We start from the raw sequence: 13295 nt of genomic DNA, 5'->3' as shown, positions 1-13295 counted from the left end.
CTTAACAAAATTAAAATATTTTTAAAATATTGATTTGAATGGAGTTTTGAAAAGAGTTTTGAATTATGTGTTTGGTTATGAGTTTTGAAAAGTAATGATTATGTTTTGAATTAAGTTTTGAGAAATGAGTGTAGAATTATGATTTGAAAATCCTAAACAAACACCACACTCAAAAGTGAGTGTGGAACTAGATTTTGAAAACTCCACCAAACGAAGCCTAAGATTTTGAAGAGGAAGGAAGGGAAAAAAAGAAAAAAAACACGACGTCGTTTTCTCCAAAACGACGTCGTTTTGGAGATGGCGCGCACACATGCTGATACCCAATCCCCAAAAACCCTAATATGAAGCACAAGCAGTTTCAGATGGAAAAAAGCAAACGCTATATATAATCAGCGGAAAAAAGGAATAAGTGTTTAAAAAAAAAAAAAAACTAATGACTAAAATAGCATTGGCCCTATTTCTTCCTCCTGTCGCTCCTCCCCCTCAATTTCTCTCTCCAAATCTCAATCGCCTCTTTCTCTCTCCTCCTCCATCTTCTCTCTCCTCTTCCTGTAAGCCGCCATCTCTCTCTACATAGATTGATTGATTTGTTTTCAAGCTAGAATCTCAAGTAATTTCTCTTCATATGTATGATGTGTTTGTATTACCTATCTGTTTTTGGGAATCTATTGCTTTACACAAGCATAAAAGGCACTGGTTAGTGTTTTTGGTTACTGTAATCGAACAATGCATGTACTGTTTTTGATTTCTCTATACCTATGGCACATCATTTTCTCTCGATTCAAAGTTTTTTTTTTTTTTTTTTTTTTTTGCCATCCCTGTTTTTGTCTGCAGATATTTTTTGGTTAGGATTTTGAGATACTCTAGTTTGTGATGTAGTTTAGAGTTGTTTTATTGAGTAAATATTTTAAAAAATTAATAATAAATAAAGTAAACCTTGCGTGATATCTAATCTACAGAAATGTATATATGATTTTATTCAGAAAATGTTCTTTTCTTCTAACTTTGGACTGCTAATTTTGTTTGTTAATGGTTGTTGTGATAGCTAGGTGAATAATAATTTGATATGGTTTTTTTTTATATGGTCTGAATTTCTTGTGGATTCTATTCTATTTCGTTTGGTAATATCAATAGTGGCAGTGCTTTTTGTAATTTTGTGTAGTTATTGTGAAACTAGACAGATAATCTGAGAGCAACATCTAGAAGATTATTATTGACAACAAAGGTCCAGGCAGTATCAACTATGGCAGCCGTAAGTTGATCTAACTTGCATATGCATTCCAATATATATATACAGTCAGTATTCGAATATGGAAAATGGAAAATTGTAGTTGGTATTCTTCATGTAGGTTGTGTTGTAGCATAACTGAGTTGTTTTTCAATATAATGCTTTTTGGATATATACAGCCAGTATTCGAATATGGAAAATGGAAAATTGTAGTTGGTATTCTTCATATAGGTTGTGTTGTAGCATAACTGAGTTGTTTTTCAATATAATGCTTTTTGGGACAGAATGAAGAACATGTTGGGAGTCTTAAGCAACAGTTAGCAAAACTATTTGAAGCATCCCTTAGAACAACAGTCCCTGATGAGTTGGATGTTGAGCCTCTTATTGCTGCTTGCAATCCGAGATTTGGTGATTACCAATGGTATTGCTCATTTATGGAAATATGTGAATTGAAATTTTGAGTTTGTCACCTGTAAAATTTCTCAGGCTTTTATAGCAATGGAAACTCTTGTATGCCTTTTTTTTTCAATTGTTCAACTGGGAATTTCTTTTGGTGCAGCAACAATGCCATGAGCTTATGGACAAAAATAAAAGGCAAGGGTTCCGAATTCACAGGTCCTCAACCTATTGGAAAGGTATTGACATTGATCACTCCATATTCTTTATGTTGTACTTCCTGTCTCTAATAACTTGGTTCATCAGTAATGCTATGATTTTTGTATTCAATATTGAATTGATACTATTGAATGATAGTTTGTGCATTTTTCTTCTTTAAGGCTATTATGAACAATCTACCACATTCAGAAATGGTAGAGAAATGCAGTATAGCCGGACCTGGGTTTGTGAATGTTGTGTTATCAAAGGATTGGATAGCAAAGGTATTAGTTAATTTTTGATAGTGATGGATAGTAATGATAGAATCGTGAGCTATCTTGGTTACTTCACTCACTTTGAATGTCTTGTTTACTAAAATATATTGTTGCTACTGCAGAGCATCCAAAAGATGCTAATAAATGGTATTGAAACATGGTCGCCGAAACTTACAGTCAAAAGGGCAGTGATTGACTTTTCCTCACCCAACATTGCTAAAGAAATGCATGTCGGCCACTTAAGATCTACAATTATTGGAGACACTCTAGCCCGTATGCTAGAGTTTTCAAATGTTGAGGTTCTTCGTAGAAACCATGTTGGTGACTGGGGTACACAGGTAAGTGTGTGTGTGTGTGTGTGTGTGTGTGAGCACATGCATTCTGTATATGTATGTTTGTTTTCTCTCTTTTGTCTTGAAATTTTATGTAAGTTCTGTTAAAATTATTTTTGATGAGGGTTTTAGTCATGGGTTGTCCCATTTTATGAGTTAACTTTTTCACTTGGATCAAAATAATTTCTTGGGTGAACAACAGTAGTTTGAAGTTCTTCAGTGCCTTTTCCTTCCCTAATTTGTGATGGACGGAGGAACTCCAATAGGCCCTTATTGTATAATTGTATTAAGTGGAAAAATCATACTCTTTTAAATTTTTTATTGATTATTGCTACTCTAGAAGGTGATAATGTTATGGCATTTTTGCTCTCTGAATTATGAAAGTCTATTTCGATAATTTTTTTGTTACTATCCTATTATGTTTTAAAGATATTATTTATGTTTTGCAGTTTGGTATGCTAATTGAATTTCTTTTCGAAAAATTTCCAATCGTGGAGGTTGTCAATGACCAAGCTATCGGAGATCTCGAGGTGAGACAAAAATTTTGGAAATTTGGTCAAATTCCTGAATTTGTAAAGACGGAATACTTCTTCATGTCACTTGAATATTTTTTTATGCTACATTCAAGCAACATAGTCCCTTGCTTATATTAGCAAACAATTCAAGTGACTAGTTGCCTATGCTGCTTTGAGCAACTTATGGCTTTGATTTAATTTTTTTCATTGAAATGAATCATGAAATTCAACGAAAGTGGGTATTATTGATTTAACTTGAATGCTGTTATTAGGCATTCTATAAGGCATCAAAGCAAAGATTTGACAATGATCCCGGATTCAAGGAGAGGGCACAACAAGCGGTGGTCAGTCTCCAGGTGAATCACTTACCTTTATGCCTTGAAGACTTGTGAGGTTGATTATAGTAATAATTAAATTTCTCACTTGTAAAAGAACTTAAAAAGCTATAAATTAATTTTCTATTTTGGAGGAAATCTGATTTATAAACTATAAATTTTGTTTCTTCGTTTTGGAAGAAAATGTGGTTAATGATTTTATCTCGAGGTTTCATTATGTTTCATCATTTATCTTATTTGGTTTCATTTCCTGTGGCATAACTTGTATCACAGGGTGGGGAAGAGAAGTATCGAAAGGCATGGGCACAAATTTGTGAAATCAGTCGAAGGGGATATCAAAGAGTTTATCAACGCCTAGGAATTAAGATAGAGGAGAAGGTACATATCTTTCTAACTATTGACAATGTCAAACATTGATTGTATTTTCCACACCAGTTTTCTGCACCATGGGGCCACTTAAAAAAGACACCAACTTTTGATTTCAATCTATAGTGTGCATGCTAAAAACAGAACATTCTTGGTTTATGGTTCACAATCCCCCTGCCCCACCAAGTCTTCATTTCATCCGATTCAAATGTATCTGCTTCAAGTCATTGTCACTTTATATTTTGACTCATGTTATCAGGTTGGCCATTTTGTATGACTACTTGAACTGATGCTAGATTGATATCTAAGATCACAATTCTACAAACGCAAAACATTGTTATTTCGTCATCTTAGTTACTTCTTGTATTAGCTGTAATAACTAAAAGATTACTTTAAATTAGTGGGCACAAGAACTGTGGCAAGATTAGACTATGAATCTTAGTTGCATTACATTATTGCATATGCAATGAGGACATTAGTATGGTACATGCTTACAGTATGGGAGCCAGAGGCCCATAAATGTTATTTATCATTGTTTATTCTTTTTTATTTTGGCCTCAAGCAAATTACTTAATTCAATAGAACTAGTATTTATATTCTAGTTTCAATTAGGAAAATTAAAATTAAAGATATAGATAGGTGATGGGTTTGAGGTGGCATTTGGTGTTTTAGGCAATTATTCTTTTACAATGGATTTTGAACAATTGTAAAATTGAAACTTTATAGAAAATGTTATACACACACACACACATATATATATATATATATATAATATTAATGGATTTTCATTCTTGAATGGTAGATGTGTAAGGAGTGAGGAATGCATCAGAACATGTTCAGGCTAGAGTGACTAAGTTGGTTAATGTTGATTTGTGGTTATGTTAACCATAAAATGTCTCATCAGTATGAAGTCAAAGTTGTGTGTTTGCCCAGTGATATCGTCTTTGACATTGAGAAATTCTTCTACTTCACATCTGATAAAGGTTTCAAGTGTTCAGCAGAATATTGCACATAATGGCATATGTCTATATATTTAATGTTTTCTGATAGAGAATTGCTATTTATCAACAGATTTTTTTTTCACCATTTTACGTCACTTCCCACGTATTTCATGCAATAAAAGCAATGTGTATGTATAGTGTATGTGTAGGATCCACCATATTACAAAATAGTGGGACTTAACATGATACATGGGAAACACATAGGGGGTGTAGACTTTTTGTGATATATAGCAACTCTCTCTCTCTCCCTCTCTGATAAGTCTTACATTATGCTTATTCCTGAATTTGATTATTGTTACACATGCTATTTTAAACCCTATTTGGAAGTGAAGTTGCAGGGAGTGTCAGATGGTGGCATGATTTGCCCTTATTTGAATTATGTCCTCATATGAGTAATGAGCATATCGTACTTATGAAATCAACTGTTCTTATGATTGAGTGGCTAAGTCACTTGTAATTATTTTGTTTTTTTTCTTCCTGTCAGGGAGAAAGCTTTTACAATCCATATATACCTAGAGTGTTGGAGGAATTGGATAAGAAAGGATTAATTGAAGAAAGCGAAGGTGCTCGGGTGATCTTTATTGAGGGGAAAAATATACCTTTAATTGTTGTGAAGAAGGATGGTGGTTTCAACTATGCTTCCACTGATCTTGCGGCTCTTTGGTTAGTGTTTTAAAATTTGGAGTTGATTAAAGTGTAAATTATATGACCCTTCTATATGTCATTCATTCTTGCATCTATACTTATCCATGTTTAATCTAGCATCTGATCTGCATGATTTATCTAATGCATCTCTCCATGTTTCTTCCTTTAAAGATATAAATTATATGATAGAATCATCTTGTGGTTCATGTGATTGAAAAGAGGTCTGCTAGATGGAATTTTATGACCCTATTAGAACTTAGATGTCTTGGTTGGGCATGCACTGCTTGTGCACCTTTTGTTGGAGTGGTAGCGGAATGAGTGCATTTCAGTTAAACCAGCTGCTTTCAATAATTAGGTATCGTCTTAATGAAGAAAAAGCTGAGTGGATAATCTATGTTACTGATGTTGGCCAGCGAGAGCACTTTGAAATGTTTTTCACTGTAAGTATCAAATGTCATGTCCTGTGCTTCATGACTTTTCATGCTTTGTAGAGAGATGGGGAACATACCACCATGAGTTTGACGGCCTTCCTTTCTATCTCTCTTTCTATTAGGCTGCGAAACGTGCGGGTTGGCTTCCAGCTGGTGAGAATATGTATCCTAAAACTAACCATGTGGGTTTTGGTCTCGTTCTTGGAGAAGATGGGAAACGATTTCGAACTCGCAGTACTGAAGTGGTTCGATTAGTTGATTTGCTGGATGAAGCAAAGAGTCGCTGTAAAGCAGTTCTTGTAGAACGAGGTATAATAATGAATGATCTGCACTTTAGTCGTTTTCTTATAGCAAGGTAGCGCTTTTTATGTTCCTCATATCTATGAACTCATACATGACATAGCATCTCATCTTTTTGATACATTAATTAAAACTGAAGTTTGATATAATCTCTTCAAATCTTGATCAGGTAAAGCTGATGAATGGACAGAGGAGGAGCTTGATCAAACAGCCGAAGCAGTTGGTTATGGGGCTGTTAAGTAAGATCGTCTAACCTCATTAATTTTTTTACTCGGCAATGTTGACTGTGTTGCTTGTCCTCCTTTTGTATATTTTTCTTCTCTTTTCCATCTTAATAAAATCTTTCTTTTGTTGCTGTTAAAAAAATTGTTGACTGTGTTGCTGTTGTTGGATTTTGTCTTCGTAAACTGACAGTTGCAATGTTTGTAGTAAAACAATATTGAATATATTATATATGGATGTGGTGTATCCTAAAAAATGTTTTGTGACAATTTTTACACTATACTGAGTCTAGGGGTATTGATTGGGTTGGATATGGTGATGTATTTTGATATGATTGATAGTACTTATCTTGTTAACTTTTTTGTCTTGGCAGGTATGCTGACCTGAAGAATAACAGATTGACCAATTACACATTTAATTTTGACCAGATGCTTAATGATAAGGTGCGTTTAATGATTGCTGTTTTGGCAGCATCCAGTCTAGCTCAGTTGAAGGAGCTACTTTTATTTTTATAAATATTGGAGGAGTATTTTATCACAGCTTTTGTTTCAGGCATTTAGACCTAGATGGTTTAAGGCCCTATTGAGTTGTCATTGTCATTCTTGTTTTTCATGTACTATCTCAAATTATAATAATGCTGCAACACTGTTACTGTGACTATTCCATTCATTTCTTGCTTGTCTAAACTTATTGATGAGCAGGGAAATACTGCTGTCTATTTGCTGTATGCGCATGCCAGAATATGTTCTATCATCAGGAAATCTAGTAAAAACATAGAGGAATTGAAAAAGGTAAGATCTCTTCCATCTTGAAGCAGTTACAACTGAAATATCTTTGTTGCATTCCATCCTTCATGTGCATTTATTTATTAGTTTCTTGAAGTGACTTAGTCTTTTTCAAACATGCTAAAGCTTGGTCTTTTTTTTTGTTTTTTCTTCTTCTGTAAGCTTGCTAAAGACAGGTCATAGCCTATGTTTACGTGTGTATATAAAGATTATAACCCTAATTTCTACTGTTTATGGTTCTGTTGTTATTTTATATATATATGTATATTTATCGATTGAAAAGGCCATTTCTCTTTGACATTTTCTTATGATACCTGGTGTGGGTAGCTAGTTCTGTATATTCTCCTTGGATTTTTTGGGGGACTATTTTAGTATGATTATTGAGTATTGACTAGAACTATTGCACAATGACTATGGAGAGAACTCTAAAACCATAGTTCTAGAATATTTTGGCAATTGTTGGTTTTTGTGCCTCTTTGGATTTTTCTACATCTTTGTGTAAATTGATTTAAGCTACTTTGTTTTTGTACGTCACTTATCCTGTATGATAAACAAACAATTTCACTACTTTAGGTACTATAATCCTCTTCTCTTCCCTCTCTTTTCTTTTATGTTTCTCTTCACCCCCTTTTCTTATATCAATTTTTTCTTTTGAGACAGACTGGAACAATAGTCTTGGCCCATCCAGATGAGCGTGCCTTAGGGCTTCATTTGCTCCAATTTGCTGAGGTAAGAAATGCATTCAAGAAATAGCTGTCCCGTGCAGGTTTCCTATCTCTGATTGCACGTTAGTTACATAGCTTACAGATGATGCTTATAGTTATGATGGATGTTTATACATATACTCTTTCACTTTTCAGATTGTGGAGGAAGCTTGCACTAATCTCTTACCAAATGTATTGTGTGAATACTTATACAACTTATCTGAGTTCTTCACAAGATTTTATTCAAATTGTCAGGTATGAGATTTACATCTAATCGTTCTTTCTTTGTTAATATATACCAAGTATAAACCCCAAGGGATTGGCCTGGTAGCAATGCCTTGAGTCTTGGGAGCATGCGCTCTCCAAGGCTTAAACCTCTTAGATGCTAACAATTCCTTTGGGTCATCAGATTGGAAGAAAACCCTTGAATTTACTGTGGTGCACTTGTAGGAAACTCCTTGGTGAGGGCCTGTGCACCCGTAGGGATTAGTCAGGTTTTGATCTGAATTCCCCAATGCCAATCAAAAATACCAAGTATAAATTAGATATTCTTGAGAAGCATGACTCTTCCTAACAGTTGAGTTGAGAACATATATCCATACGTATCCTATTATTTATATTTTTTCAGATGGGGACAAGCTTTGGACATTTGGAGGACACACATGTCCATCACTAGGAGGGGTTGCGGGGCGGGCAGCCGCGGGGGGGGGGGGGGGGGGGGGTGGTGGTGTTAGGGAGGCAAGGCAGGATGTGTCAGGGTGGGGAGGGAATGGGGATGAGGCGACAGGGCTGGGGAGGGGGATGGCAGCAGCGGCAGGTGACAAGGCAGGATGTGTCAGGGTGGGGAGGGAATGGGGATGAGGCGACAGGGCTGGGGAGGGGGATGGCAGCAGCGGCAGGTGACGGATGGGTTAGGCTTAAGGTTTGAAAATTGGAAAAGATGAGGGTATTTTGATATTATTTGAAAATTGATGATGTGAATTGATCAAAAAATAAAAAAATTTAAATTGGGTGTGGTGTGAACTTAGAAGATGGTGTGTTCTAAGATGAATGATGGTGTTCAAATAGAAGCTCCCAAGTGGTCCTTGTACTCCAAAACAATTAACAAGCGCGTATTTATGGACTCAACAAAGTTGAGCATTGCCCCAAACAAGACCAACAAGTGGTTTTATTGGCAATTTTTGTTTACTAAATACTCGAATTTTTGGAAATAGTAATGTTTTTTGCTTACCAATGCAAACATATCAAGGAAACAGTACTTGATAATTTGAATCAAGCATGAAGTGATTAAACCCAAAAATTCAATCTATAACCAATATGTGGAAAGAAACATTGCTGATAATAGTGTTTCTTGGCTTGAGAGTCACCTTCTTATAGTTTTATATAGTTGGATGGAACGGAAGTTTGATCCGGATTTGTTTGTTTTTTAAGATTTCTTAGATGACATTCTTGGATAAGAGTTGGTAATTATCCTTTTGAAGTTTTGTATTTTTGCATCATCTTGATGCTCTTTCAATAAAATTTATTTATGCATAATTCTTTGTAGCTTGAAACCCAACGGCTCGAACGGCCCGAAATCTGAGTTATATTCTCTCTCCCCTCCTCAGACTTTCCTCAGACTCCAAACCAAACAAACCAAACCATTGAACAAGTTCAGCATTTTCTGTAAGGTTTAAAATTAGTTTATCTTCTTTGATTGATATTATGGAAATTTCAAACATGAAGATTGAAATTAGTTCATCTTGTTGGTTGCAATAAAACATGAATTTCAGAACATGAAATTAATATATAAATTTTCCAAAACTCCCAATCTAAAACCAAATTTCAATCACATGAAATTAGTGTATAAATTTTCCGAAACACCCAATCTGCAACCAAATTTGAATCACATGAAATTAGTATATAAATTTTCCAAGGCACCCAATCTGAAACCAAATTTCAATCACATGAAATTAGTGTATAAATTTTCCAAAACACCCAATCTGAAACCAAATTTCAATCACCCAATCTGAAACCCTAAATAAAAAAAAAACCAACTAAAAATCAATCCAATAGTTGCAATCACACCCACCGGCAGCAGCACCGGCAGCACCCTTGTGCCACACACAGCAGCAACGGCACACACAGCAGCTGCGGCAGCGGACGCAGCCTGGTCGTCGATGCTCCTCTCTCTACGTCGTCATTGCCCAGTCGATGCTCCTCTCCTCTCTCTTTAGAGCTTAGTCGTCGTCTCCGTCCCCTTTCTCTCTACGCTCCGTTCTTTCTTTCTTTTTTTTTTCTCCAAATGAAAGGTGTGGCTGAGCTGAGCTGAGCATTACAGCGTTACGAGATGTGGGTGTACAAAGAAATTAGAGGTGTACAAAAAAATCAGGCCATTCGAGCCGTTGAAGTTTCGAGCTACAAAGCGGTACTCTTTATTTATTTATCAAAAAAAAAAAAAATAATAATAATTAGAGGCTAAAAGTGGCAGTGGCCATGAAATGCATAGTCTCTATAAAGATCTTTAATGACATCAAATCAATTCCAATAGCCAATAGAAATAGGATTCTTTCTTTGAGTCTAGGACCAGTCAGGATACTTTAAAAAGTATTCTCTCTCTCTCTCTCATTATGCAGTGTCAAAAGCCATTAATATGTGGCCTTATCTTTTAAATGCAGAACATGTTAGATTTATCTGTTTATCGTGATTATGCTTGATTGGATTTAGATGGTTGGGTGACTGCTTTACAATGAAGAAAACTAATGTGCATATTCAGACTGGTTAGAGAACACCTGGTCAACTATGCAATCACTATCCTAGCTATAAAGAAAACCATAGGCACCTAATTGCTGCCCAGATACAACATCGCAAGGCTGATTCCTGAGAAAGCTGACGCTAGTTTGATTTTACACATTTAAGTTTGAGGTGGATTTTGCCTCTAGGAGTGGGATTATGGGTTCATCTATGTCTATATATATATATTTTGTTAGCTTGCTAGGGTAAATCAGAATTCCCACCCCAGAACTAGAAATAACAAAAGATAATAAAAAGAAAGGTCAACCCTTGAATATCGTGTTTATTATTTTATCAAACAAAGCAATTTTTTCTTAAAAGAATTGAGTAAAAAGAAAAATTCTTATTCTATGGATCATAAGAGTGAAAATAATTTCAAATCATATTGACTAGTCTGAAACAGTAGGTAATGGAAATAATTTATTTTATATCATAAATGAAAATATCTGGAATGGATGAAAAGATGCCCCTATTGTTGTGAGTAGTAATTGAACATGTTGGTTTGGCAACATCCTTGTGGATGGATTTCATGATTTTAAAATTTTGGGCAGGTTGTTGGATCAGCAGAGGAGACGAGCAGGCTCTTGTTATGTGAAGCGACTGCAGTGGTCATGCGAAAATGCTTCTATTTACTTGGTATTGTACCCGTGTACAAGATATGACATTTCAGGATGAGATTCGTTGAGCCAAGTATTTACGTTTCTTTGATAATTTTAGTTTGGGCATACAATTATAGATTTTGTACACATTGTATTTGCGTTATAAGAGGCAAAAGATTGCTGCGCCCATTCAGTCAAATGTCACTAAGATCTTTGATATTTTGTAATTTTTCACTCGTGTTGACAGCTTATATTTTGAATGGAAAAAACATGTTGCTTTTCTCAATGTGTCAAAATTTGGATTGTGAGACTCTCGGGTCTGGTTGCATAAAGGAGTTAGAAACGGCTGTTAGCCATGAATTAGGCACCCTGCCTCATTCTGGTTTGATGATTTTATTTTTTATTTTTTTCTAAAACGAAAATGATATTGGTTTTCCATATGAGCAATGCTGCAGGAGTGGGTTCTTGTTTCACGTTGAACAGTTTTACACGGAGGTTGGTTTTCGCCTTTAGATGGTTATCAATGAATTGGTATTTATTTTATGGGTAAAAAATAAAGAGGATTTGTTACTAATATCTGTTTATTTACTTTTTTTCTCATTTTTTTAACCCAATAAAAATGGAACATAAAATAACTTGTTTTACTTCTCTCTCTCAATTCAACATCGGTATATAGCTAAAGCTGTATATATATATATATATATATTGTGCATTATTTTGAAAAGGTAATAATATTCGTCCTGTTTGGATGTAATCATTTGATAAGACATGATAAGGAAGAGAACTTAAGCTGATTAGTAATATATTTTTTGTAATACCAAAGTTGTTTATAAAAATACACGTTCAAAAAAAAAAAAAGTTGCTCATAATAAAAATACAAAGAACAAAAATGAATCTTATATCTCTATTTCATTTTCATATACTTCTATATTCATTCAAACATGAGTTTCTTTTGTTTTCTCAAGTGGAGAGAGATTTATTTGGTTTTGAAGTTTCAAATATAGTTTGAGTTGTTTGTTTTCCATATATATATATATATATATATTTTTTGCTTTTATTAAATTATTTTAAATATTTTAATCAAATTTTTTCTTTTTTTTTTTAACATTTATATCCACTTAATTCATATACACTTAAAAAATAAAATATTTGTAAATTTTTTTAAAAAAAATTCATCAAATAAAAACAAAACAAAACAAAGCAAAAGTTTAGTACTTTTTTTTTTTTTTTTGTATTTGTTGATTTTTTAAAAATAATTTTTTCATAAATATTTTACTTTTTAAGTACATTTCGATTAGGTACATTTAAAAAAATAAAAAAGTAACTAGAATATGAAAGGACGTTACTAAAAATAATAAAATACACAAAAAACAAAAATTATATTTAATAACTCAAAATAATTTTTTTTTTTTTTTCTCGAAATCTCATATACCAAACGAAAGCCTAGCGTCTCACATTCTTCGTGTGAAAGAATAAAAATTCAAAAAAGAGAGGCGGAAAATAAAATGTGAATATCATTAATTATATTTTCTAAAATAACAAGTGAAACAAATAAGTGCTTTAATCTTATTGATGATTCATATATTAGTACTTGTACTAGCTCCATTTTGCATGATTGGTTCAATTTTATGTTGGGAATATCCTAAAATGATATTATGGCAAAAAAGAATCATGGAAGATTAGAGCTAATGCATTTTATGAGGCAAGATAAAGAATAATTAATTACTACGAGAGACATTTTGTTTTTTAAAGTTTTTTTTTTTTTTTTTTGGGAGGGGGGGGGGGGGCGTATGTATTATCAACTGTACGATGCAGGTTTTTTTTTTTTTTTTTTTTTTGTAGAACATAGAAAACCATCATTGATCATTAGAAGTTGTTTACAAATTTAGCCAGTACGTGAGCTGGTTTATTACAGAGCGATTTAAAAATCTCAAAGCATAAGAATCTGAGGACATGATTGTGCAATCAAGGATCGTTTGCCTCAAATTTGTATTATTCTATTCCAATGCATTTTCAGTTGTAGATCATATGAAGGAGGAGGTCATTGGTCAGTCCAAAGGTCATTTTGGCCACTATGACTCTCTTACGAGCTTAGTCTAAAGAAAGAGAATGTCATGGGTTCAACACTTTCACTAAAAAAAAAAACACTTTTAGAGACCTCTTTTTTAGTCACCAAAAATGTAATTTTGGT

General features: G+C 33.9%; 1 protein-coding gene across 7 annotated transcripts; it reads left to right on the top strand.

The window, feature by feature from the left end:
• Positions 1–222: 222 nt before the first annotated feature.
• LOC114285327 (arginine--tRNA ligase, chloroplastic/mitochondrial) lies at positions 223–11390 on the top strand. 7 transcript variants are annotated; one of them, XM_082902917.1, is made up of 18 exons: positions 223–551; positions 1182–1252; positions 1513–1649; positions 1788–1863; positions 2005–2106; positions 2220–2435; positions 2879–2959; positions 3217–3300; positions 3553–3657; positions 5131–5309; positions 5647–5731; positions 5845–6031; positions 6192–6261; positions 6618–6687; positions 6946–7035; positions 7690–7758; positions 7890–7988; positions 11057–11390. In XM_082902917.1, exons 1-18 carry the CDS (start codon positions 434–436, stop codon positions 11165–11167), a joined length of 1950 nt encoding a protein of 649 aa, XP_082759043.1. In that variant the 5' UTR covers positions 223–433; the 3' UTR covers positions 11168–11390. The 7 variants fall into 7 exon arrangements, with proteins under 7 accessions (XP_082759043.1, XP_082759044.1, XP_082759045.1 ...); XM_082902918.1 differs by having other exon boundaries at positions 1178–1252; XM_082902919.1 differs by having other exon boundaries at positions 223–610; positions 1178–1252.
• Positions 11391–13295: the final 1905 nt, after the last annotated feature.

Source organism: Camellia sinensis, chromosome 13 (genome assembly GCF_055761805.1).
Source record: "Camellia sinensis isolate YWXY chromosome 13, ASM5576180v1, whole genome shotgun sequence".
Classification (NCBI taxonomy): Eukaryota; Viridiplantae; Streptophyta; class Magnoliopsida; order Ericales; family Theaceae; genus Camellia; species Camellia sinensis.
Note: the sequence above shows the minus strand (reverse complement) of the source record. Positions and strands in the feature narration are given on the sequence as shown.